Source organism: Asterias rubens, chromosome 6 (genome assembly GCF_902459465.1).
Source record: "Asterias rubens chromosome 6, eAstRub1.3, whole genome shotgun sequence".
Lineage (NCBI taxonomy): Eukaryota > Metazoa > Echinodermata > Asteroidea > Forcipulatida > Asteriidae > Asterias > Asterias rubens.
The window spans coordinates 10,449,931-10,477,422 of record NC_047067.1 but is presented as its reverse complement, the minus strand read 5'-3'; the positions used below and the strand labels follow the sequence as shown (position 1 = coordinate 10,477,422).

General features: G+C 38.0%; 2 protein-coding genes across 2 annotated transcripts; one reads left to right on the top strand and one right to left on the bottom strand.

The window, feature by feature from the left end:
• Positions 1-612: 612 nt before the first annotated feature.
• Positions 613-21,504, top strand: LOC117291508 (carbohydrate sulfotransferase 11-like). The gene is made up of 3 exons (XM_033773255.1): positions 613-866; positions 17,272-17,345; positions 18,745-21,504. Exons 1-3 carry the CDS (start codon positions 743-745, stop codon positions 19,684-19,686), a joined length of 1,140 nt encoding a protein of 379 aa, XP_033629146.1. The 5' UTR covers positions 613-742; the 3' UTR covers positions 19,687-21,504.
• LOC117291510 (carbohydrate sulfotransferase 10-like) lies at positions 21,152-26,155 on the bottom strand. The gene is made up of 3 exons (XM_033773256.1): positions 25,841-26,155; positions 24,541-24,584; positions 21,152-23,824 (listed from the first exon to the last, which is right to left on the bottom strand). Exons 1-3 carry the CDS (start codon positions 25,932-25,934, stop codon positions 22,868-22,870), a joined length of 1,095 nt encoding a protein of 364 aa, XP_033629147.1. The 5' UTR covers positions 25,935-26,155; the 3' UTR covers positions 21,152-22,867.
• Positions 26,156-27,492: the final 1,337 nt, after the last annotated feature.

Genomic DNA, 27,492 nt, shown 5'->3' with positions numbered 1-27,492 from the left:
TAAGAATACTGGTCTTTGCCAACTACCAAAGATGTCTAGTCCCTTCAAATGAAGACAATGCCCGGTGCTTTTTAAATATACACTTGAAAACAGCCAACCCACATGAAAACAAATAATAAAATGTTCACTTAGAAAATAAATGTTTCTAGGCCTATTCGCCGAATACATTCTTTAAAGACCACTCTTGATCCACAAACCCCTATAGCGGGAGCTCCAGACTATGCAAAAGCAGATTTACGACATAAATACAAATGGCACCACGGACCTTAGTTCTGAGCAGACAAACTAGAAGCTATTGACAGCCGATCTCTCTCGATTCGCGAAAAATGAAGGAACATACTTGTATTATAAACAATAGAGCAAAATTGCTCCATGTTTAAAACATATAACTTCCTATACCTCCATGCTAAAACATAGACATTCTATATAGTCATTGAGCAAGTCCTTGATCTATACACCTAACTGACCCCTCGGTATCCGACTGGGTTAAGGATGCCTATGGGTGTGTGTGTGTCTCACGTGTAGAGCGATAGAACACCGCACTGCGAGAGGTCCGTACTGAGACGTAAACAGTTTCCAACAACCTCATCATTATACGTGCGTGTGGCTGGCTGACGGCTGTGCTCAGGAAGTGGTATCCTGGTACTGTACTGCAGAGCTGGCTAATGACAAGGCCTATAGCTAGGTTTATAATATGTAGGTACATTGTAGCTTGTGTGTGACCACAGTTTGCACTGTAAAGATGGCATCGCAATCGGAACTATCACTAAACTTTTTGAAGTGCCGTTTAAAACATCGCCGATCGTCTTTTGTTCTGCTGATGTTAACCGGTTTCCTTTTGGCTGGATTTGTATTTCACGAGTTTGGTAAGTAACAATATTGACTTCCATCGTTTAGTACTTTTAAGGGGAAAGAAAAGCAAACGCATGCATGCATGAGAAACATTAACGAAAAAAACCCCGAAAAAAACCCCAAACACGATATTGATGTTTTTATGTTTTGTTTTAAGGTACGTTTCTTGATGGTTTCTTTATATAGCTCCATGGTTACACGTATAGTTGCCACTACATCAAAATACCAAGAATCCGTGGAGGTACTACACTACCTAGCTCCATGATGATTAAAAACGGACGGTTGCCATCATCCATACAATTCCTTCCTCCATGATACAACAAAGTAGCTAGCCGAATTTGCCCAAAACATATAAAGAGTCGAGAGAAAATTGTTCCGTTGGCAATACAATCTACGTCAATCATTAATTTTTGTATTATGATTTGTGGCACACCCCATCTCCCATAGTAAGATATTTTAGTTTTGGGGTAAGAGAGGCCGAGGAAATGACATCATGCAGAAAATAATTCATTTTCTTGTGCATTTGGGTGGGGTGGAAGCATGGAGGAATAAATGGATTCCTCTTGGCTTGGTTACAACATACAACGACGACACTACCCCTCCCATCATCCTATTCCAGGAATCCGAGGAAGATCTTGAGATGTTTATTGGGCGATGGGGTCAGTTTATTGCTCCATGGTAGTATCCATATAGAAAATTGAGGTTGGAGGTGGGGGACTCCCATTCCACACTTTGATCTTTGTACTATGTTATTACCATATTCAAGGATTAATTTTAACACTTATAAATGTTAAATAAACAACAGGTGGGAGTAAACAACAGATTGATGTATACAAAGTAAATACCAATCATCGACATCAAAGGTGAACCATAATAATAATGCTGAAATAACTCATGTCGGTTCGAGCATGATTTTGTGCAGGAAGTGACTGCATACACAAACAGTATTATTGACTTTTTGACTTAGTGGTGCCAAAATACAAACACATCTGTTGTGTCATCACATGAAAGCTCAAACAACCATTTTTATCAGTCTCCGCTCAATGCACTATGTAAAAGCCGACAACTGTTCAGCTTGGTCTGACCCATCAAACACCCACATTGGTCGGACCTCCCCCGGGTATATTAAAAACATCGTGTGGTTGCTGTTTTGTTTTTGGTGAATGCTCGTCATTTTTGTTAAAGGGACAACCTGCTTCCCATCAGTCGATGACAAGCAATAAATGTTTGATTTGATTCTTTTTATAAATCAGAATAGTCATTGTTTTACATGAGGTTTGATGCCGGCGATATATAGGATCGAGAGGGATTGGCACAATTTGACATAGCAATTGGGCAGGCCTGCTCCTGGGTGGATTTCACCAGTTACTCGGCGAGTTACTCGTCCTAAAGGACACTATTGGTAATTACCAAAAATAATTATTAGCATAAAACCTTACTTGGTGACGAGTAATGGGAAGAGGTTGCTAGTATAAAATATTGTGAGAAACAGCTCCCTCTGAAGTGACATAGTTTTCGAGAAAGAAGTACAATGTATCTTTCTGCGGATTTGATTTCGAGACCTCAGATTTAGAACTTGAGGTCTCGAAATCAACCATCTAAAAGCACACAACTTCGTGTGACAAGGGTGTTTTTTTCTTTCGTTATTATCTCACAACTTCGACGGCCAATTGAGCTCAAATTTTCGCAGGTTTGTTATTTTGTGCATATGTTGAGATGCACCAAATGAGAAGACTGGTATTTGACAAATACCAATAGTGTCCAGTGTCTTTAAGTTGTTAAGTAAGATAGCTAGATATAGATAAAATGGTGTATTATAAAAGATTACCTCGCAGCACGAAGGCTGAATTACAGCAATTATTTATTTACAAAAAAAAATTCAAATTGAAATTAAGAATGGGGCTGAGAAGAACACTGTTAATTGAGCCATATTTAACATTGTGCACCCCCATTTAAGTTTGGGACTATCTTTGTGAAATCGACCCCCATATACCAATCTAAACTCCAAACGTTTAGTCAAAACGCCTTTTAACATTTTGTGTTACAATTTTGTTATTACATGAACGCTCTATGGCATGCCCTTCTTCCACGGAATACTTGTTTACACATTTCTAAAGTAACTCATAAGTGATGGACAACATGCTTTCGGTCTTATCATCTTAAACACAGTCAGATTTTGTCGATAAGTTTTATAATCACTCTTACTATTATGGCAATAATCAATGTTTGGCTTGCAATGCCATGGTGAAAATGGATGTGCCCTATATATGGCTGAATTTACAAGGAGCTATGAATATGGTTTATCTTGACTTGCATACCAATCTTAATTGCTTGTGGTGGTGTCACAATACAAATCATTTGCCCCCCCCCATGATCTCATCTCATTGAGGTAGAATTCTTAAAAGCCGATTCTTAAATGTGCTTTGTGAAATGGTTCGAATCGTTAGTTATAGCACAGAGTCCTAGCTCTATGGTTATAGCTAGCTGTCACTGTGTGACCACACTTTGCACTGTCAAGATGGCATTGCAATCGCAACTTAACTCAAGATCCCTGAACATTCTCAAATGCCGTTTAAAACGTCGCCGATCGTCTTTTGGCTGGATTTGTTCTTAATGATGGGTTTGGCAAGTAAACTTGATTTCCACAATGCCGCCTGCATGGTCGATGCCAATGTTGCCCTTAAAATGCTCTAGTAGAAGTTTACAATTTTACCATGTTACCGAGGAGAAAATGTCTTGGTGCCTTTGCCCTTTCAAAAACGAAGCATACGGGCCTGTAGTACATGTATTGTATAAGAAAAACAAACGCAAGCAAGAAACACCCACGATTAAAAAAAAAAAAACCTACTACCAACTTAACATTTAGAATGATATTTCGTTTTCATGGACGTTACAAGGAAGTAGTTGTCACTTCAAAATGTTCGTTCTATTTCAACTCGGGTATAGATAGTTTTTAAATGAAAACGATAGTTACCGATAACTCACATCCAGTGACACAATTACAAGTCAAAAGTCAAATATTTCCTCTAAGATTGTTATGCTGCAAAAATAAATAAAACATTATCAATAAACAAATAAATAAATGAATAAATACATATCTCATTTTAAATAACCTAATCTAGTAATGCAATTCATGAAATTGAATTGAATGACGCGGTACAGTATACAAACATAATACATAATATATATGGTTAATAATTGAAATTATCAAGGGAAACTACAAGGGAAACTGACTGTGGGTGAATTCTAAATGATTTGTTGTTCAACCCAAATCATTGAAACGATCGTCTTACATATTAATATTATTCCTCCATGCCCTAGACAGATAATTAGTCTCAATCGAGGAGGCAGAGAGAGATCGGAGACAAACCATCGGGCCGTCTCGGCCCAGCGAACCGTACTAAGTCGCCAATTGGTCGTGGTCTGCACTCGTTAATATTTCAGTGTGTCTGAGATGTGTTAAGGATGTCTCAAACAATAATATTACACTTTCGTCAAGTCACGTGCGGCAGGATTGCCCTTGTCATAAAAAAATGATACTCATATTATGTGATCAAGTTCTTATCAGCTGTTACAACCCTTCCAATCTAGCGCAGGTGCTGTATGACTTCGTCGCGATCACAGACGCAAGATACTTATAGATCTGCCAGAACTTATATCAAATATATATAGTGCAAAATCGCCCAAAACAATACCAAAAAGGTAACTCTTGGTGACACGATCAGGGGAGAAGAAATATTTTAAGATGAAAATAAATATTTGAGGCTGGGAGCTGACCGTGTGAATTGATGCTCCACTTTTCAAGGCAAAGTATACCTTTTATTTTTTTACCTTTCGTTTTTTTACCTTTCTTTTTTTGAAAGCGCCGACTCCGTGTGACAAGGGTGTTTGTTACTTTATGCATAATGTTGAGATACACAAAGTGAGAAGACTTGTCTTTGGCAATTACCAATAATTACCACTGTCTTTAAAACGGTCTAGATTGTAGGATGGAGGGAAACCGGACGGAGGGAAACCGGACGGAGGACAGTTAAATACTTTTCAAAAATTAAATAAAAATATGTAAATAAATAAATAAACAAAAATAAAAGCAAATATTTGTTTCATAGTTATACGGAGATATGTTTATAAAACCAAACCGTAATGATGACATGAAAAAAGGGAAAGAACAAGCACAAAATTGATAATCAAATTGGCACTCGTGAATTACCCCTGGAAAACGGCAGACAGTTCAAATTAAATTGTCTGGTTGATAATTGAATTAAATGTCAAAAACAGGGACGCTGTGCTTTTTGAAGATGTCGTGCTCATTTAAAGGGTGTTATACCGACCATGGTAAGGACATAATGAAAATACACACAGCTTACAGTTGACAGATTTACTCATTACTTACATGATATAACAAGTATGATCATGGATGAAAACATCTCTAATATATTTTTGCCTGAAATTTTAAAGAAATCAATATAAAACAAATTATTTTTGATCATCAAGTCGAAAAAACGATGTCTGAAAACATTTGTTGTTACCGTCTTACAACACGATTTTCTCGTGACTGATTGAGTTTGACATTTCACACGTTTGGTATTTCATGTTGGGTCACATTAAGTGTGTAATAGGAAACATAATAATTATTTAACAAAGGGATTGTCCCATTTTCATTATCTAGTCATCGTATATTAGTATCTCAATAAATCTAATCTAGACGGATGGCACTTCCGCTCGTTGGGCTGAACGATTCCTTTCCACTCTATCTTCTAATGGAGACAGTTAATGTATGTTGGTTGTTATTGTTTTAGACATCTGGGTATTGTGAGCGCTGTTAGTATTACAGCTCAATATAATGCAAGTTGTGGCTGTACTGAGTTCTTGTATGTACATGTACATGCACATTTGTATTTGTATCGATGGGTGTTGGGATCCGGATGTTTAAGTTAGTTGAACATGATACACCTGGGGACCTGTATGTTTTGCATTTTGTTAAAAACTTGTTTGTATCTATTCTAAGTATGCTGTTGTATACAAACATGTACAGATATTATTACCTATAGGTTAATCTACGCCTATTTGTTTACTTAAACTTGATAAGTTTGATTTTGGTTTCATCCTTTGGCATTTGATAATACAAATTTTGGATGCTAGCAAAGTTTTGCCCCCCTCCCGCGGCTCGCGCATTATTTTGTGTACATCCAAGAGCATTGGGCAATGACACATGGAGTTCAGGCTTTCTTCCCCTTTTCGAAATAATCCTCTATGTTTTGCATTTTGTTAAAAACTTTTTTTTGTATCTATTCTAAGTATGCTGTTGTATACAAACATGTACAGATATTATTACCTATAGGTTAATCTAAGCGTATTTGTTTACTTAAACTTAATAAGTTTGATTTTGGTTTCGTCCTTTGGCATTTCATAATACAAATTTTGGATTTCTGCAATTCATTGACCCCTCTTGATACACCCCTCTTTCTAGGACGTATATGGCATGATATCGGGTATGATGTGGTTATGACAGAAGAAATAGTAGTAAAGTTGGCAGACGTCTGTCGCGGACGACAAAGCCAAGTTTAGATGCTACCATCAATGACATCTTCCTCTCCTCTTGTTTTCAGTTTGTTGGAGATCATGTCTCATGAAAATGGAGATATTAAAATAATAATTCCAGCTTATGTTGACAGCGGCCTGCGTATTGTTGTGACACTCCAATCTTCCAACGGGGGTGGTGTGTATCGGGCATTGTAATAATTATATGGAATTCTTAAGTTCTTTCCCTTTTTGAAATAATCCTCCAATAGGGAACATGTGCATATATAATAGCGTTTTTAACAACGTAGTCTAATCTCAAGGAGAAATTTGCATTCTTGCAGTACAAAGCCTCTCGCTGCAGCGGTGTAAGAAAAAAACATGACATCTTCGCTCACTGTGATCAAACATGGAGGACACCGACCGTAGTGCCCTTGCGAGGGAGTGTAGGCCAGATGGTTACAAGACGGTATGTCACGTGGGACTGTAGAGCGTTCACAACCAGAAACCCAACCCTCCCATGAGATTCCTAGAACCATGACCTATGACCTCAGACAGCAAGTCAAACTTCGGTCACAGGAACAAAACTGCAAGTGCAACTGTTTACTACGTCAATATAACAACAGTTTGATACTGCCCCTAGATGTAACAATTTACCTGCTAAGTCCCAGAATGCAGCCGAGCGTCTGTCTGTGGTTTAAAAAAATTGGTACAAACAAATCAATGTGCCAGTTTATTTTTAATTAATGTTTTTAATTATGTTTTTCCCTATTCTCATTTAAAATGACATGGCCATAATGTAAAACAGCTGTTGCATCCTGTACAAAGCTCTTGAAAAAAAACTTATATTTTTTAGCTGTAACGGTGCATCCCGAAAGTAGAAAAAATATGGTAGCACACTGACATAAAATCTCTCAACATGTTTGCACTTAAAGGCAGTGGACACTATTGGTAATTACTCAAAATAATTATCATCATAAAACCTTTCTTGATACCGAGTAATGGGGAGAGGTTGATAGTATAAAACATTCTGAGAAACAGTTCCCTCTGAAGTGACGTAGTTTTCGAGAAAGAAGTTATTTTCCACGAATTTGATTTCGAGACCTCAAGTTTAGAATTTGAGGTCTCGAAATCAAGCATCAGAAAGCACACAACTTCGTATGACAAGGGTGTTTTTTTCTTTAATTATTATCTCGCAACTTCGACGACCGATTGAGCTCAAATTTTCACAGGTTTGTTATTTTATGCATGTGTTGAGATACACCAAGCGAGAAGACTGGTCTTTGACAACTACCAAAGGTGTCCAGAGCCTTTAATTGTAATTACAATAATAAGCCAATCTTGAGTTCACCATTATCTCAAAAAGACACTTGTCGAGTTTCCTTGGTGGGATAATTGAGAAATGGCTTTTAAAAAAGAATTGCGTACTGTATGTATAGTGTATAGGACAGTATACATACTTTTCCAATTGATATTTGTCTAGTGTTTATATAAGCTTGTTTTTTAGATAGTGCTTGATAGATCATGATGGTTTTGACACCTTACTGGTGATAGCGACGCCGGAAGGCAATTACCAATGTCACGCGAGCGAAACAAAATGATCTCAACCCAACTGACTCGTATTAATATTGCTATTTGAACCACATTTTCGTACCTATACGAGTGCCAAATAAAGCATATAGCAAATTCAAACAGGGCAAAAGAAGTGCATTAAGGAGCTCACACACCGCACATGTTTGCAATAATTTTATCCAAGAGAGAAACGCAATAACTTGAAGGAACTATAGAGGCGTATAAAATGGTTGTTTAGCGGGGAGGGTGGTAGGGGTTGGGGGTCGACCTAACCCGTTGTTTTTGCATTGTTGCTGTTGTCTCCGTCTGTTTGTTTTATTCTAATGTGTGATCAAAGGTCTCAATTTAGTGGCCCTGTGACCTCACGGTTCGGGGTTTCCTATTTGCACCACAATGCACTTTGATGTTTGTGCAATAAATGTAATAAACTAAACTGACACAATGTTGCCAACATAAATATGAGTTTTCTTTGGGGTGTGCCACGATGGGATCGGCCACATAAATCACGTTGCATTTTGGCATGTTTATAGCTGGTCTAGCCTTCTACAGTAGACTCAAGTGTTATAACAAAGTCTCTCTGGGACTAGCCAAATGTTCTCTGTATATCATGAACATTGTTATAACATGGTAGCAAAAACTAAAGAAACACAAAGCAGTAATGAGATTTGGGACTTCAGAGGCTTAGAGCAACATCGCTGGGACTGGCCAAATTACTTCTTTGTAAAATTAACATTGTTATAAAGAGGACAGCGAAACACAAAGCAGAAAATGACATTTGGGACTTCAGAGTGTATAGAGGCTTAGAGCAACATCAATGGGAATTGCCAAATTACTTCTTTGTAAAATTAACATCGAAACACAAAGCCGAAATGAGATTTGGGACTTCAGAGTGTATATATAGAGGCTTAGAGCAACATCGCTGTGAATGGCCAAATTACTTATTTGTAAAATTAACATTGTTGTAAAGAGGACAGCGAAACACGAAGCCGAAATGAGATCTGAGACTTCAGAATGTATTTCTTACAAGCAGAACCTATTTATATTAGTGTTCTGTATAACGAGGATTGACTGTAATAGTCAGTATCGTATTAGCAGCAGTCCCATAAGTACTGTATTCTGAAAGAAACAAGGATCCAATCCTCATGACCCATGGACTCATAACTCTATGTCAAGGCCATACCACAACCATTGAATCTAAATGCCAGCCACACTGACACCAGCTCCATTTCCGAACGAAGTACATTTCCGAATGACATACACGTAGGCACTGAACACCGTAGTAATTACTCAAAATAGTTGTTAGCAAACAAACTTACTTGGCAACGAGCAACGGAGAGCTGTTGATAGTATAACAGATTGTGAGAAACGGCTCCCTCTAAAGTAACGTATTTTTTTGAGAGAAAAAAGGGATAATTTCTCACTCAAATATTAAGTAAAACTTCTCCACAGGTTTGTTATTTTATGCATATGTTGGGATTCACCAAGTGAGAATACTGGACTGGTCTTTGAAAACGTTCTTATCAGTGCTTTTAACTAAATCTAACACACAGTTGAGTTTACCAAAGGAAATGATGCGAACTCCTTAGGCCTATACTGCCTGTAGCATTTGCTTGGAAAGACATTATTAGGTGTTCGGCCAACAGCCGAACAACTATTGTTATTGTTCTGTTTTTTAGGTGTTCGGCTTTTAGCCGAAAACCTATTGTTATTGTTAAGTTTTTTTTTTTTTTTTTTTTTTTTTTTTTTAGGTGTTCGGCCAACAGCCGAACAACTATTGTTATTGTTTTTTTTTTTTTTTTTTTTTTTTTTTTTTCCTCGCGTTCTTCTTTCCCTGCGAACCTTCTCCAGCAATTTTAAACAAAAGTAAAGCTTGTACAAACTTAAAACTTACTATGTACATCGGCAATAGTGAGTAGACGAAACCGCCACTTTTTGGGAATGATGACGTCATTGATGACGTCATGGCAAGGTTTTTAAAGTTGAAAAACGACATTTGCTTTTCGCTGTATCTCAACGAATATGAATGCTATGATTTTCATACTTGGGCATCGGATAGATAAAGACTTGGACAACATTTGAAAAGTTAACGCCAAAATCGTATGACCTTAACTTCCGGACGTTACCCTGGGTCAAAGTTCGCCTTCGCTTTTTTTCATCAAAAAACAACTTTTGAGCTTTAAAACAAAAGTAAAGCTTGTACAAACTTAAAACTTACTTTGTACATAGGCACTAGTGCGTAGATGAAACTGCCACTTTTTTGGATTGATGACGTCATTGATGACGTCATGGCAAGGTTTTTAATGTTGAAAAATTACAATTTGCTTGTTGCTGTATCTCAACGAATATTGAAGCTATGATGTTCATATTTCAGCATCGGATAGATAAAGACTTGGACAACATTTGAAAAGTTAACGCCAAAATCGTACGACCTTAACTTCCGGGTCGTTACCCTGGGTCAAAGTTCGCCTTTGTGTATTTTACATCAAAAAAACAACTTTTGAGCTTTAAAACAAAAGTAAAGCTTGTACAAACTTAAAACTTACTATGTTCATAGGCAATAGTGATTAGATAAAACCGCCACTTTTTTGGATTGATGACGTAATTGATGACGTCATGACAGGGTTTTTAATGTTTAAAAATGATCATTTGCTTGTTGATGTATCTCAACGAATATAAAAGCTATGATGTTCATACTTGGGCATCGGATAGATATAGACTTGGGAAACATTTGAAAAGTTAACGCCAAAATCTTACGACCTTAACTTCCGGGTCGTTACCCTGGGTCAAAGTTCGCCTTCGTGTTTTTTGATTCGTGTTTTTTCATCAAAAAAACAACTTTTGAGCTTTTAAGCAAAAGTAAAGCTTGTACAAACTTAAAACTTACTATGTTCATAGGCAATAGTGATTAGATAAAACCGCCACTTTTTTGGATTGATGACGTAATTGATGACGTCATGACAGGGTTTTTAATGTTAAAAAATGACCATTTGCTTGTTGCTGTATCTCAACAGATATAAAAGCTATGATGTTCATACTTGGGCATCGGATAGATAAAGACTTGGACAATATTTGAAAAGTTAACGCTAAAATCGTACGACCTCAACTTCCGGGTCGAAGTTCGGGTCAAAGTTCGCCTTCGTGTTTTTTCATAAAAAAACAACTTTTGAGCTTATCTACGGCATAACTCAAGATTGAGATCGATTTGAACCTTGAAACTGAATAGATAGTTGAACCTTAGTATTTTTAAGACAACACAGGCCTAATTACGTCATAATGACGTCATCAGGTATTGAATAACAATAAAATGTGTAAAAATCATATGGCGCGAAAGTTTGTGGGGGAATTCCCAACAGCGCTCTCTTTTTGCCCACCAAAGAGGGCGCTGTTGATTATCAAATCTGTGTACAGCATCCAGTGCAGGGGTGAGCTAGATTTTTAAAGGGCTTTCATAAGTTGCAAACAAAAAAACTGATGTCAATCTCACACAAACATATTGCATTTGTGAAGAAACAAGGCGTTCAAAAGTGTGATACAAGCTTAACTATAAAATAACGACGCATTGTATAAAAAACATCTTTATGGTTCAATGTTTTTGAACTACGTCATCACGTAACGTCCAACCGAACACCGTGTTTTTGTAATTAACAAAAAACACTATGTCTAGTTCTCCGTCTTCTTCTTCTGCCTGAACGTTCTCCGCCAATTTTGAGAAAAACTGAAACTTGTATGAACTTGAAACTTCTCATGAACATCAACCTCGGTGAGTAGACGGCACCGCAACTTTTTTGGAATGGTGACGTCATTGATGACGTCATTACGTTAAATAAACGTGAAATAAACCTTAAATAATTAGAAAAATCATATCTTCAAAACCAAAAGAGCTACGTTCAAGATTCTTTTTTTACATAAAACCTCTTATAAAGATCTACAAATGCGGTGCACAACGTGACCCCATTTGACCTTTACTTCCGGTCGAAACCGGAAGTTAAAGTAACAAATCATGTTATTTTGGGCTCTAGAGCCTAAGTGAATAAAAATATGAAAAAATGTCCAATGCATAAAAATTTTTTAAACTCAAGAGCATTCTAAAAATATAATGTGTGACGTCATAGCTACGTCACAACGAAAATGGTACACGAGGTCGAAAAAAAATTTATTTTGCTATCTCAAAAAATACAGCATGTACGGACTTGAAACTTACCACGTACTTAGACCAAAGCGTGTATATGACAAAGAACAAAATTTGGAATGATGACGTCATCGATGACGTCATTATATTAAATTGAAGTTTTTTATTAAAATACTCATATCTCCAGAATCAGATATGCTACATACGTGATCTTTACACCATATGAAAGGTCATGAAGTATTAAACAAATCTTACACAGGGTGTGACCCCATTTGACCTTTACTTCCGGTCGAAACCGGAAGTAGTAGTTTGTTTTATAAAAAATCGTATCTGAATAATATTATTTTGTGTATTAATATAATAACTTAATTTTAAGGCCCTTCGACGATTCTACAAATGTTTACAATGTGTGACCTCATTTGACCTTCATTTCCGGTCGAACCCGGAAGTATAAGTTTGTACATACAAAATTGTGTATCTTATTAATGAAACGTGGTACATTAATAATCATTACATCAATTTTGAGCTCTCTGGCAATTCTATATGTTTTGCACAAAGTGTGACCCCATTTGACCTTTAAATCCTGTCAAACCGGAAGCTGAAGTTTAATATGACAAACCTTCATTTCTCCGTCTTCTTCTGCCTGAACGTTCTCCGCCAATTTTGAGAAAAACTGAAACTTGTATGAACTTGAAACTTCTCATGAACATCAACCTCGGTGAGTAGACGGCAATGGTGACGTCATTACGTTAAATAAACGTTAAATAAACCTTAAATAATTTGAAAAATCATATCTTCAAAACCAAAAGAGCTACGTTCAAGATTCTTTTTGTACATGAAACCTCTTATAAAGATCTACAAATGCGGTGCACAACGTGACCCCATTTGACCTTTACTTCCGGTCGAAATCGGAAGTTAAAGTAACAACTCATGTTATTTTGGGCTCTAGAGCCTAAGTGAATGAAAATATGAAAAAATGTCCATTCAAAATTGTGTATTTTATTAATGAAACGTGGTACGTTAATAATTATTACATCAATTTTGAGCTCTCTGGCAATTCTAGATGTTATGCACAAAGTGTGACCCCATTTGACCTTTACATCCTGTCAAACTGGAAGTTGAAGTTTAATATGACAAACCCTCATGCATAAAGATAAAAAAGTACAAATAAATATTTCGCCCGTCAGCATAGCACAAAAAGACAAAAAACCTGCACACAGTAATGACCTCCCCTCAACTGAGCTTTTCAAATTGCTCTAAAAGTGATTTATTGTGACCTCGTTTATTAACCCTTCTTTGTGTCCAAACCGGGAGTTCCAGTGAAATGTTTAGCGATTTACCGCCGACGCGTGTAAGTGTAGTGTAGCGAGGTCTGCACTTTAATAATGAATGTTGCATTTTCTAAATTATTCTGTCTTTATTGACATTCTTAGAATAACCATGTAGGCCTTCACCAAAGTCAACTAAACTTAAAAAGTGATGGCTCGTTAATTCAGGCCAGAAATCCGAACACCTCGAATTTGTTATCAAACAAATTCTTATGTCTAGTTTTTTTTTTTCCTCGCGTTCTTCTTTCCCTGCGAACCTTCTCCAGCAATTTTAAACAAAAGTAAAGCTTGTACAAACTTAAAACTTAAAATGTACATAGGCAATAGTGAGTAGACGAAACCGCCACTTTTTGGGAATGATGACGTCATTGATGACGTCATGGCAAGGTTTTTAAAGTTGGAAAACGACATTTGCTTTTCGCTGTATCTCAACGAATATGAATGCTATGATGTTCATACTTGGGCATCAGATAGATAAAGACTTGGACAACATTTGAAAAGTTAACGCCAAAATCGTATGACCTTAACTTCCGGTCGGTACCCTGGGTCAAAGTTCGCCTTCGCATTTTTTCATCAAAAAACAACTTTTGAGCTTTAAAACAAAAGTAAAGCTTGTACAAACTTACTATGTACATAGGTTATAGTGATTAGATGAAACCGCCACTTTTTTGGAATGATGACGTCAATGATGACGTCATGACAGCGTTTTTAATGTTCAAAAATGATCATTTGCTTGTTGCTGTATCTCAACGATTATAACAGCTATGATGTTCATACTTAGGCATCAGATAGTTTAAGACTTACACAACATTTGAAAAGTTAACGCCAAAATCGTACGACCTTAACTTCCGGGTCGTTACCCTGGGTCAAAGTTCGCCTTTGTGTTTTTTTATTCGTGTTTTTTCATCAAAAAACAACTTTTGAGCTTTTAAACAAAAGTTAAGCTTGTATAAACTTAAAACTTACTATGTACATAGGCACCAGTGAGTAGATGAAACCGACACTTTTTGGGAATGATGTCGTCATTGATGACGTCATGGCAAGGTTTTTAAAGTTGAAAAACGACATTTGCTTTTCGCTGTATCTCAACGAATATTAATGCTATGATGTTCATACTTGGGCATCACATAGATAAAGACTTGGACAACATTTGAAAAGTTAACGCCAAAATCGTATGACCTCATCTTCCGGTCGTACCGGAAGGTCAAACTCTGCTTTTGTGTTTTTTGTGTTTTTTTGTAAAAAAAGACAATTTGTTGTCATAACTCAAGATTGATATGGAATTTAACATTGAAACTCCTCAGACAATTGAACCTTAATAATAAGACCACACAAACTTAATAATGTCATGATGACGTCATCAGGTTTTGAATTACAACAGATCAAAGTTAAATATTTTAAAGAAATCATAACTCCTGAACCACATAATGGATTTTGACAATCTACATATCATCGGACAGGTCGATCAAACTTCAAAAAACGCTACACACAAAATGACCCCATTTGACCTTGACTTCCGGTTCAAACCAAAAGTTGAACAATTTTACAATTTTTGATCTCTAAAACTACGTAACATTTCAACATAAATTTTGCATCCCGTTATAGATGAGTGATCCTGCTCAAACTTTCCCACAGAGATGATACCAATTTGACCTGAATCTCTGGTCGAAATCGGACGATAAAGCCCACGGATGTGTTGACCCGTGTGATAACTGCGTACACTGCAAAAGCGCTTTGGCTGGCCGTTCCGCTCCATTGATCACACCTTCATCAGTCCACGAGGCCTGTGTGTTCTGCTCGGAATAGTGCATCGTTTGACTGTACGCGTAATTTCCATTCATGTTTTGACAAGTCTCAGGTCATTGTACTTACAACGTAGCGCTAGTTTAATGGTGTACCAACATTTTACAATTGAAGTCCGCTCAGATTCGGCGTCAAATTGTTTCCCTGTTCGCCCTTCTCATGGCTTAAAACGGAATTAAAGACGAAGCTTCGCTGAGATGGCCACCTACTTCAGTGATTCGTATGACTTTTAATTATGTGAGAAAATGCAACCAGAAAAAGACGAACATTGGTTATGTTTTGATCAAACACCGGGAAGCGGATTCGTGACATCGACTCGTGAAGGGTGTTTCTATCCGGCACTCACGGCAGTGTTTAGCGCGTTACACGGTAAAGCTTTGTGTACAAATCATTGCTTTTCAAAATAAGTGTTTATTTAATGCCTAACAAAATCTAACGTGCATCCCAGTTATCGTAGTTGTATCTGTACCCGTGTCGTACACTTGCGAAACCTCTGTAATACTTAATAAATAAGTCTTTTACAGTTATTTACTTCACAAGTCTAAAATTAGTAAACTGTTGTTTCGTATAAAGTTTCCCCAAATCCAGTTAACCTTTTAAGAAGTTTACTCTTGAGTTAAACATCACAAGGATCACAAAACCTTCAAACTTTGCACATAGTTAGCTCTTTACTAATAAAATACATCGCTTTAATAAGTATTAACCTTAGCATTTGTTTTCTGTGCAAAGAAAGGTATAAATGTAATAGATTTACACTTTTACTTTCTGTGAAAATTAAAAAGCTATCAACAATCTGTTCATAGATTTAATTTTCCTCGTGTTCTTCTTTACCTCTGAACCTTCCCAAACAAAAGTAAAGCTTGTACAAACTTAAAACTTACTGTGTACATCGGCAATAGTGAGTAGATGAAACCGCCACTTTTTTGGAATGATGCAGCATTAATGACGTCATGACAAGGTTTTTAATGTTGAAAAATTACCATTTGCTTGTTGCTGTATCTCAACGAATATAAAAGCTATGATGTTCATACTTAGGCATCGAATAGATAAAGACTTGGACAACATTTGAAAAGTTAACGCAAAAATCGTACGACGTTAACTTCCGGGTCGTTACCCTGGATCAAAGTTCGCCTTCGTGTTTTTTTATAAAAAAAAAAACTTTCGAACTTATCTACGGAATAACTCAAGATTGAGATTGATTTGAACGTTGAAACTCAACAGATAGGTGAACCTTGGTATCAAGACACCACAGACCTAACTATGTCATAATGACGTCATCGGGCATTAAACTACAATAAATCAAAGTTTAAAATTTGTAAAAATCATATGGCGCGCAATTTGGGGGGAATATCCAACGGCGCTCTCTTTGGTCCAACGAAAGAGGGCGCTGTTGGGTATAAAGATTTTAGAAACATTGAGCGCTATGTGCAGAGCGGAAAATCGCAATAGTTGAGTGATAATGTCTCGCACCAAAACCACAACCTTTTTGAATTGATGACGTCATTACATTAAATAGCTAGAAAATTTATATCTTGAGAATCACAAATGCTACCAATAAGCTATTTTTATGGTCTTTTCCACGACAAAAGTATTTTGTTAGTGTTTGACCTTGCTTTCGTTTAGAACCGGCTTTTTATCGTGACATAAGATTTTCAGTTGAAAAACTAAACCTAAAAATCCGGAGTGGCTTTGCATTAACGATCGCATTATGGCCACTTTTCTAAATCATTTTAAGGGGATTCTCAAATCTGTAATGCACATTTAACTATAAAATAACGACACATTGTATAAAAAACATCTTTATGGTTCAATGTTTTTGAACCACGTCATCACGTAACGTCCAACCGAACACCGTGTTTTTGTAATTAACAAAAAGCACTATGTCTAGTTTTTTTAATTTTTTTTATAAAATGGTTGGAATGGTGTGGACATTTTTTGTAGACGTCTAGAAAAAAATCATGGCGATAAATAATTGAAACATGAGTGGGGTGTTGACATCACGATCAATGTGTGTTCCGTATTGATTGCAAACTGATTAACATGTAGGTTTCATTTCTTTCTGTTCAGGTCAATTGGATGGTGGATTGATGAATGAGGGCTCTGCGTTTCGATTGGCTGCCAGTCGTCTGTTCGTAAATGAGGTACTTGACTCCCATTTAATTCAGTATTTGCCTGAACTCAATGCTTGCTTAATGTTGCTCCAGTCATATATACTCAGTATAAACCAGGCTTCACCGCCTAATTTCACGGAGTTTTCATTCAATTTAATGCTCGAATTATTCAATTTTAGATTGAAATTGAGAGGTCATGCAGATCGTCAATCATTCATTTAACTCTCGTATCATTCTTTGTCTTAAAAGATGCATTCAAGTGTAAAAGTATTGCAGTGTTCATTCAATTCGGTTTTTACCTGCTGGGGGTTGATCGGACATTAAATTTCATGAATGGGTAAACCTGTTTTATTTAGTTTTCAAACATCTTTTTAGAATGTTCCCGCCGCCTGTCTGATTGTCCTATACAAATTCGAGTTTGCATTGCTTTACAAATAAAACAAAGACTGAAAAAGGGCGGGGGGGGGGATTGGTTGTGAAAACCATATCAAAACAAGGCAAACTTGTTCGTTAATTTGTTTGTTTGATTTTCCCGTCATGGGAACTCGCAAACGCACATAAGGGGACGTAAACACTAAGCTTGCATTAGCAAATCTCTCTCTTACAAATAGTGGTTTAACATCTACGATTATGAATGGAACAAATCAAAAAATTGCAATTCATAAGATAACAATCTACTTACTAGGCTATAGATAGTCATTGAGAAATCAGCCATTAGTAGGATTCAAACAAACAACCTCAAAATTGCAAGTGCCGCAACAGATTTCACGAAACGTCAGTTAACTCTTATCTCGAGGTATAAGACGAGCATATAGAGCAAGGACCAGAAGGATGGGTCACTCGTCCTTGCTTAGGGTGGGTTCAATGCGTCTTAACGTCTGGACCACGGTGACTTTTCTCACGTGTCATATTCTGTCACGTACCTCCCCAACGTTCTCATTTTCTCACCAAGTCATCCATAACCAACGAGGGGTCGAGTAATGACAAAGTGATGCATGATGTCACGCGACGCATCATTGCTTTTTCTAATGAGGTTTGTTTTGTTGTATTTTTTTTTAATCAAACACATCAATGTCATGGATCTCTAATCCGTGGCTTGCTTTTGGATGTGTTAGTCTTGGTCCAATACGTTACTATCTCAATGTTAAACGCGATAACCCGAGAGAGGGCGCGCTTTCATGCTGTGTGTGTTTGTTTGATTAGGTATACACATTCAAACCGAGGACCAATAACAAAAGAGGAATATATTATAGCGTCCCCGGTTGCAGGCGTACCCGTATACAAGCTTGCGTGTCAGAGATTAGGCCATTAATAAAATGGTGGATATACTTTATACAAAGTGGGATTCTAAAATGTCTCTAATATTAGAGCTAAGTGAAGGATGTTTAAATTAATCCCCTTATTTGTCGCTTGTGTTTATTCCCACCAGGTGCCGTGTGATGCATCATGCAAATGGCTTCGCGAGCAACTAGCCAGAAAAGAGCAAGTCTCTGCAACATGCAACGCATACACAAACACAACCATTGGACAGCGTCTCAAACACAAGCTGAACACCAAATCCCTGCAGAGATTAGGCCACCTGCTGGTGCTAGACTCACACAAGTTGATGTACTGTTATGTCCCAAAGGTAGGATGCACCAACTGGAAGCGTATCCTCCTTGTTCTGAAGGGGGTCTACAATGATACCAAACTGATCGGTCAATCACAGACGCATACCCTAACATCCAAGTTCATCAAACCCCTCTCTTCGTACTCGCTAGAAGAAGCAACGGAGCGATTGGAAAACTACACCAAATTCGTCTTCGTGCGGCACCCGCTGGAGAGAATCCTCTCAGGTTTCCGGGACAAGTTCCAGAAGGACTACGGCTCCAGCACCATCTTCAGGAAGAACTTCGGGCCGAAGATCGCTTCGTACGGCTCCACGAAGAATGTCCCCGTGCGACCGGATGGAACACTGAACGTAACCTTCGGTCAGTTTGTACGGTACATTGGGGATTCTAAAAACATATTCAGCAACGACGGACCGACAGAACACTGGAGCGACATGTATAAGATGTGCCAACCGTGCATGATTAATTATGACATCATCGGCAAGTTCTCGTCACTGCACGAGGACGCTAACTTTACACTACAGGCAGCGGGACTAGACGGCAAGGTATCATATCCGCAATCCACCAATCCAACCAACAGTTCCGACGAGGCGCACATCGCAAGCTATTTCTCGGACCTGCCGCCCGACGACATTCGAGCCTTGCTCGCCCGTTATGTCATCGACATGGATCTATTTGGTTTCTCTGTCCCGCGTTCGTTTAAGGCAATGCTGACCAATGGTACCGATGGATTGACACCGAATGGAACCCCAGACAAGTGAATGAATTAGACTAATTTGCATATGACGTCACAGTCACACTCTCAAAAAGCGCCACCACTAAGGCAAAATGAGGCAGATGCCTGAACATCTGACGTCAAACTTTGAGGCTCGTGAATTTCGCCAGAGGTTCGCTTTCAACCAACGTCCATAATCACTTTTGACCTTCCAATTTTACATGACCTTCACGGTCGTGTAGATTCGCAGTTAAATCTGACGTCAATGGTAAACATTTAAAGCCAATACCTGTCTGTTCTTGTGGATAAAGACAGCGGACCAGTCTAGAGTATACCCCTCTATTGGTCACCATCACCACCGGAGTCAAACAATGGAAATGTGTACGTGCCGTGCATAACTCTCAGCTAATGACTGGTCATCCTTTGAAGTGGGGGCATATTTGAGCTTGTGACGTCATACGCAAGGATTCTAGAGGACGACGACAAGTGGATTAGTGCGAGTGAATTTGATATGTATTAATGACCATTCTCGATAAAGTGCTGCAACGACGTCGAACTGAAAACATTGTCATTATCTTATATAAGTTAGTAAGAATTTTGTATAACAATAGTTTGTCAAATTACACACTATATTAAAGGCATCGCTTGAGAACAAATAAAGCATTTCAAAAATAGCTTTACAGCACATCACAAACTTAAGGCCAATAATAAAATACACGCACATTGTAATTAACTAATAATATCACGGTGCTTGTCATGCAGTATGACACCAAGCAAAATGTGTTCAGTTCAGTTCAGTACAACATTTATTTCCAATTCCTCAATCAATATGAATACAATGTTTATCCACAATGTGCGATCCATGAAAAGAGATTTTGTAACTATTTTTCCAAAGTTGAATTATTGATGTTGGCTGCAACTAGTACCGTATGGTATATCACATTCCAAGTTTATGAACTACGGTACGAACACCATTGTGTTCTTACTGTAAGTTAAAATTTAAGTTGAATATAATATGGAGCCAATCAGGCTGGTGTTTATTTCCGGTTTGCTTGTATAAATTTAATCATATTCACCTTGGACAGGATGTCAGTACATCTCCGGTTACTCCCCTGATCTCGCCTGTACCAATAATTTGTACTCGTAGGTGGGAAAAAGCAATTATGACAAAGTGCCTTCATATATACTTCGTTTTTAAAAGAGCGAGGGCACCAAGGCATTTTCTGCTTGGTAAAGGGCAACCTATTTGAGGAAATTGTACATTTTTACTAGAGCATTTTCCAGGGCACCAAGGCAATGAGCAGGGGGACATGGAGGCAATCGCCTTCATTAGCCTCCGCCGTGAAGTGTCAGTGCTGTGCCTTGCTCTTTAACACAAAGCCCGGATTCGAAACCATTATTCTGCAAAGTAATACAGAACTTGAGTTCGGCGCCTAGAACACTCGGCCACAACACCCCTTAGGGGTCTGACTGTACTATTTTAAAATCCGAAGACTTTATGCTTCTCTTGGTTTTTTTTGTTTTTGTTTTTTTAACAATTTTTCTAAAATTTGTTTCGTAAAATATTTATTTTCAACTGGTTCTTTCAACTATTTTTATAATGGTATAAAACATTTATAATCAAGTACTTTTCACTTATATTCAAGTACTTTTCACTGAAATCCGGTTTATACACCACGCGAAAGCAAATGGCAATGATTTTTTGAGGCGCAACAATTTACTCGCTTTTCCCCCAATAATTTGACATTATATGCCTATATTATATAATGATGAAGCATTGCACTTAAATTCATAGAACATAAAACTACGGTTTTGTTGTGGATTTCTCTGTTAATAATAAACAAAAACGATCGGTAAATATTAATTTGCTGTTGGTATGCGATTTCTTCGTATTATTAAGTATTTGTATATGGGTAAAACCAAAAATTAATATTCTTTATCCCGATGCAAATTTAACATCTATTATATTTGTACTACGGTAATAATTTTGGTTTTAAACCGATGTGTGTTATAATAATAATAATAGTAAACGCGATTTATATAGCACGTAATATTAAGTTAACTCTAAGCGCTTTACATGTAATCAGTAAACTTTCCCGAGCTCTGTGAAAAATCACAGGTCGGGGTCGACCCGGGGAAGCTAATCGAACGCACCTACTGATAGGCTCTAGGGCGTAAACAGGTCAATTTAAATCGATACATCTAATGCAAACAAGGAAGTATAATGTACGTGTTATAATATAGGCCCATTATTCTTTCTGTGTTATTAACGGTGACGAGTGTCCTGATTTTTTAAAGTTTTTTTTAAACGTTGTGCAGATGAGTCAATAATATTTAATTTCCCTATTCAAGGCTAATACAAATAAGCATTGTCTTCCTTGTTATTATGAAATATAACAAAAACATGTTATATATTGTAACTATGTTCCCTCAAGACGTTTGTTCCGATTTGATAACAATTTTAAAGGGCTGTGTCGTCATGATCAAAGCTGTGCCCAATTTCATAGAGCTGCTTGCGCAGAAAATATTACTTAACAATTGTCTGCTGTTAGCAGAAATGGGCAGGATACCAGTCACAAACTGTACTTGTCACGTGGTAGTTTCGTTGATGACCTTATTTTTTCTGGTAAGCATTAAGTTTTGTTGTGCTCAGCTACTTCGTGTTCAAGAGTCAGTTCGGGTAAATATTCGACATTGTGTGTTCACGGTCAAAAGATGAATTTTGTTTATATTTTGTAGGTGGAAGTGCCTTGGGGTGCAGGCAAACAAAATTGCCTGTTCAATTCAAAATATAGCCCGTTGCCATATGCATGGTTACAGCCCATTTCGGCTCCGCAAGGCTTTGGCTTCACAATAAACAAAATGGCGACGTATTAATTCGAACACTCCAGCTATTCGGCTTCATGCGGCCCCATGTGGATCATTGCAAGAAAAAAAAACATAATGCACGAGAACTAACGTGTGTCGTCTGCTTTATTTTTGTGTGACCACGACGACAGTAGGCCTATACCCATTTTTTTGTTTTTACAAAATATTTATTTAATTTGTTTTATGAAGGAAATTATGATGTTTTCAGTGTGCAATAGATAATGATCATGGCGCCATTGGCCACCATCTTTGATGAAACGTGCAGAAGTGAAAGACTATCATCGGATGAGAGTTGTGCGCAGCGCATAGACGATGTGACCCATGTTTACATTCAAACCGCCCTCTTATGTGCACTGCATCTATACATTTTTCCTGTCAAATAGATGACTGATGACGGTCGGTATTTCGAAGCTGAACAAATCGAAATCAAGAGAGAAGTGTTTGTACACATCTTCGATTTCATACTTCGTTAGGGTTGAGTAGTAACGGAACAGAGTGCTGGGGTTCGAACTTCCCGTTGGATTGGTGGTGAAGTTTGGAAATCTTAAGGCCCGGTCTACCCCGGCGGATGTTAGTATAAAATCAGCGTCTGTCCGCACAGAGTCGTAGTGACCGATATAGTCATAGTCTATGAGACATGGTTGACACATTGCGTACATGGGGATCCAGTGGACGTTGCCGCGTTTCTTCTGCGCCTTTGCATCATCGCCCCCCAGCGAGACGAATCTTGCAAACTGCGAGAAGGTCACGTTCAGAGTGCCGTCATTTCTGCGCTGCGTCCTCAGACGTTTGCCGAGCACAGCCGGCGATGGGGCTGTGAATCGAATGATCTTTTCACTCCACGTACGTCTGAATACCTTACTGGCCGGGTAGTCGTTCTGAAACTTGTCCTGGTACGCCGACAGCAGCCTGGCGAACGGGTCCCTCACGAAGAAAAACGTGGTGTATGCTGCGAGGAGCTTCCGTGCCTCGTGGGCGGGGTACGAGGCAAGGGTGCGGAAGTTTTGCTTGGCTATGGCGTGAGATTGAGCCTGCCCGATTGCCTCCATGGAGTCTGAAATGTTACTCATTTTTAGGAAGAGACGCTTCCAGCTAGTGGAGCTCACCTTCGGGATGGAGCAGTAGATCAATCGATGAGAGGGAATCACATAGAGATTGTTGAGTGTTTTGGGTTGGTTGAGGGCATCGTACTGGTAAACTAACGGTGGATAGTAGGTGCCGGTCTCCATCCGAAAGGCAGAACAGGCGTCCCGCAGTTGGATTTTACGCGATTCTTGCTCTTTTTCCCACCTACAAGACCGGTTTCTGCACGTGTCCTAAAGAAAGAAACAGATCCATGGGGGGCTTTAGTAACATTATCTGAGATTCGGTTGCATCTTTGCAAAGGTGAGTTTGTATTTTAAAGTCACTGGACACTATTGGTAATTGTCAAAGACCAGTCTTCTCACTTGGTATATCTCAACATAATTATGCATAAAATAACAAACCTGTGAAAATTTGAGCTCAATTGGGCGTCGAAGTTGCGAGATAATAATGAAAGAAAAAACACCCTTGTCAATCGAGTTGTGTGCTTTCAGATGTTTGATTTCGAGACCTCAAAATCTAACTTTGAGGTCTCGAAATCAAATTCGTGGAAAATTACTTCTTACTCGAAAACTACGTCACTTCAGAGGGAGCCATTTCTCGCAATGTTTTATACTATCAACCTCTCCCCATTTACTCGTTACCAAGTAGGTTTTATGCTAATAATTATTTTGAGTAATTACCAATAGTGTCCACTGCATTTAACATCAAGTTGGTTTTTAAAAGTTTTCATTCCAAACCAACCCTAGTCTTCGATAAATAAACCATTAACCATTTGAACTTTTACAAGTCTTTGTGTGTGATCCCGTTATAACACAAGTTTGAAAAATATATAAACAAAATACAGCAATGAAAGACACAAAAATTATAGTTTTCCTCAAACATCTAAAAAATCTCCTCTTTTTGGTTTTATTGGATTTTTTTTTGCGGGAAATTCAGACTCTCTTACCTCAAGTTCAGCTCCATTTACACGTGACTCTGCGAAAAGTGGCACTGTGTGAGAAAACAAAAGAAGTTGGAAAAACAAGCCACTCAAAGGCACTACGAACTATTGGTTATATACTAATTAAAACCTTACTTGCTAACGAGTAATGGAGAGCTGTTGATAGTATAAAAAATTGTGAGAAACGGCTCCCTCTGAAGTGACGTAGTATTCGAGAAAGAAATAATTGTACACGAATTTGGTTTCGAGACCTTAAGTTTAGAATTTGAGGTCTCGAAATCAAGCATCTGAAAGCACACAACTTCGTGTGACAAAAGTGTTTCTTTCATAGTTATTTCGCAACTTCGACGACCAATCAAACTCAAATTTTCACAGGTTTGTTATTTTATGCATGTGTTGAGATACACCAAGCGAGAAGACAACTACCAAAGGTGTCCAGAGCCTTTAATTGTAATTACAATAATTAGCCAATCTCGAGTTCACCATTATCTCAAAAAGACACTTGTCGAGTTTCCTTGATGGGATAATTAAGCAGCCCCCGAAATCTATATAAAAAAATTCTAAGGTGTCCAGTGCCTTTAATTGTAATTACAATAATTAGCCAATCTTGAGTTCACCATTATCTCAAAAAGACACTTGTCGAGTTTCCTTGGTGGGATAATTAAGCAGCCCCCGAATTCTATATAAAAAAATTATAAGGTGTCCAGTGCCTTTAATTGTAATTACAATTATTAGCCAATCTTGAGTTCACCATTATCTCAAAAAGACACTTGTCGAGTTTCCTTGGTGGGATAATTAAGCAGCCCCCGAATTCTATATAAAATAATTATAAGGTGTCCAGTGCCTTTAATTGTAATTACAATAATTAGCCAATCTTGAGTTCACCATTATCTCAAAAAGACACTTGTCGAGTTTCCTTGGTGGGATAATTAAGCAGCCCCCGAATTCTAAAAAAAATAAATAATGATAAACAAAAAAAAACCCGGTGAAACGTCAATACTATAGCCTGCTATAGGTTCTTTATAAAAAATAAAAAAAAATAAGTTTAAAAAAACCAGTGAAACGTCAATACTATAGCCTGCTAGGTTCTTTACATACACATCAAAACAATACTTGTCCACCTCAACAATGGTGCAGCAGGAACAGCTTAAAACTCTTTTGAAAAAAATCACAAACTCTACTGTAGGTCTAACTAACTAAAGGAGCAATTTCGAACTCTCCACACTTCCCGTTTTACTGTGAAACTATTTTTATTGCAACATAGTCTACACAACGATGTTGTGGAAGTTCAAGAGTGTCAACTTACCCACGATTGCACCAATCCGTTGATTTACGAACACCACAGTCGTAGCCAACGTGGTCAAAACACAGCAGACGAAGTAAACCCACCATCTGCTCATACTGAAGACGAAGATGTGTCTTAATAAAAAATAGCGCCAAATAGGATCCAAAACTTGATGAAGGCGATTAAAGCATACTGATCGAAACGTTGAGTCGGAACTACCGGTTCTGTTCAGAGCAAACTCTACTCAAAAGAGCTCTCTCCTGCGAAGGACTCCGTACTTTGCCGTGTCCCATCTGAGACCGTGACACCGGGAAGACCGTCCCTTGCACCAAGTTAAGGCCCTGTCCCAGTGACAAACCCCTCTTTAGTTATACTTCAACCATAGAGCTAGGACCCAACTCAATACTTCCACCATGTAAAGTTTCAAATCTAAACTTCTAATAAACTCGACCAACTGTGTGCGGTTTTCATAGGAACGCTGCACAGTTTGCAGTCGAGGTCATGACCTCGACAGCGTCTACAGGTCAAGGTTTGTTCCCGCCATGCAAATCTTATTATGAAGTAATTTCTGTTTTGTTCTTCACCATGCGTAAACGCCAGACACCAAATTTTTCCTCATTTCATTTTCAAGACATTTCCGTTCCAACATATAATCAAAATAACAAAGAACAGTATCGAGGAGAATTGCAAATTGGGGCATAACCGGAAAAGCCCAGGCTTGTCGAAAGGCATGAGTTCAAAGGCAACTGTGTCCTGCAGGAAGTTATAAGCTGGGAGATTATTTCAGCATGGAGGAAGGACTCGCACCTTACAGGGCCCTAATAATTATTTTCGTGACATTGTTTTACTAATTTCTCAAAAACTACAGCACCTCAGCACTGTATTATTTTAAGGGAAGCTTCTTGGAGTGCTTTAACCATTATCTTCAAACTGTGTTAGAAACGTAAATTTGTGGACATTGTGTTTTGTGTTACGAACAATAACTAAAACCCTTAAAGGGGCATACCGGCTTACAGTTTATGTAATTTAGTGATGTAATGATATTTAGATAGATGTGGTGAAAAGAAATCATTTAAAAAAGATCACCAAAGTGTCAACGACTTTGTGCATACATATGAAATCTACTGATACACATGATACCACAGAACAAACGCCTTTAATGGACACAACGGCTTCGTTTGGCTACCTGGGAAACAAAATAGACTAAAAAATAAACTCCAAAGTTTTCCCAGGAATGAAGAATAACGGTTTCTTAAAAATACTACTTATTGTAAACCGCGTTTGTCTAGCATCGCATCTCTAGAAAAGCATGTTTGAGATGGTCCTGCGGCTGGTTCCAATGGGAGACTTTTGGGACGCTTGGTGGTAGCAGACTTACAAGGTAAAATCCATTGTTCTCGGTCATGTGCGCACGCTCAAAACTACGTAATCAATGGAAATTTCCTGGTAAGTCTGCTGCCACCTAGCGCCTCAAAGTCTCCCATTGGTTGACCAGCTTGGGTTCGAGCCAAAACAGTATACCTTTAGTTAACCATGCGCACTCGAACTTGTTCTAGATTGCTCCTTTCAACTGCAGGAATTTGTGCCCGCTAATTAATGCACGCTGATGGGGTCTCTTTCTTTGAAATCAAAATACCAGAATCAAGCTCAATTTTGGTATCTCTGGAGAGGTG

Excerpts from the sequence above, each read along its gene's own strand:
- LOC117291508 (XM_033773255.1), top strand. The coding sequence starts at position 743 with ATGGCATCGCAATCGGAACTATCACTAAACTTTTTGAAGTGCCGTTTA. Across the intron at positions 867-17,271 it reads ATTTGTATTTCACGAGTTTG|GTCAATTGGATGGTGGATTG; the intron begins GTAAGTAACAAT and ends CTTTCTGTTCAG. Across the intron at positions 17,346-18,744 it reads GTCGTCTGTTCGTAAATGAG|GTGCCGTGTGATGCATCATG; the intron begins GTACTTGACTCC and ends TATTCCCACCAG.
- LOC117291510 (XM_033773256.1), bottom strand. The coding sequence starts at position 25,934 with ATGAGCAGATGGTGGGTTTACTTCGTCTGCTGTGTTTTGACCACGTTG. Across the intron at positions 24,585-25,840 it reads ACGGATTGGTGCAATCGTGG|TGCCACTTTTCGCAGAGTCA; the intron begins GTAAGTTGACAC and ends TTTCTCACACAG. Across the intron at positions 23,825-24,540 it reads TAAATGGAGCTGAACTTGAG|GACACGTGCAGAAACCGGTC; the intron begins GTAAGAGAGTCT and ends TTCTTTCTTTAG.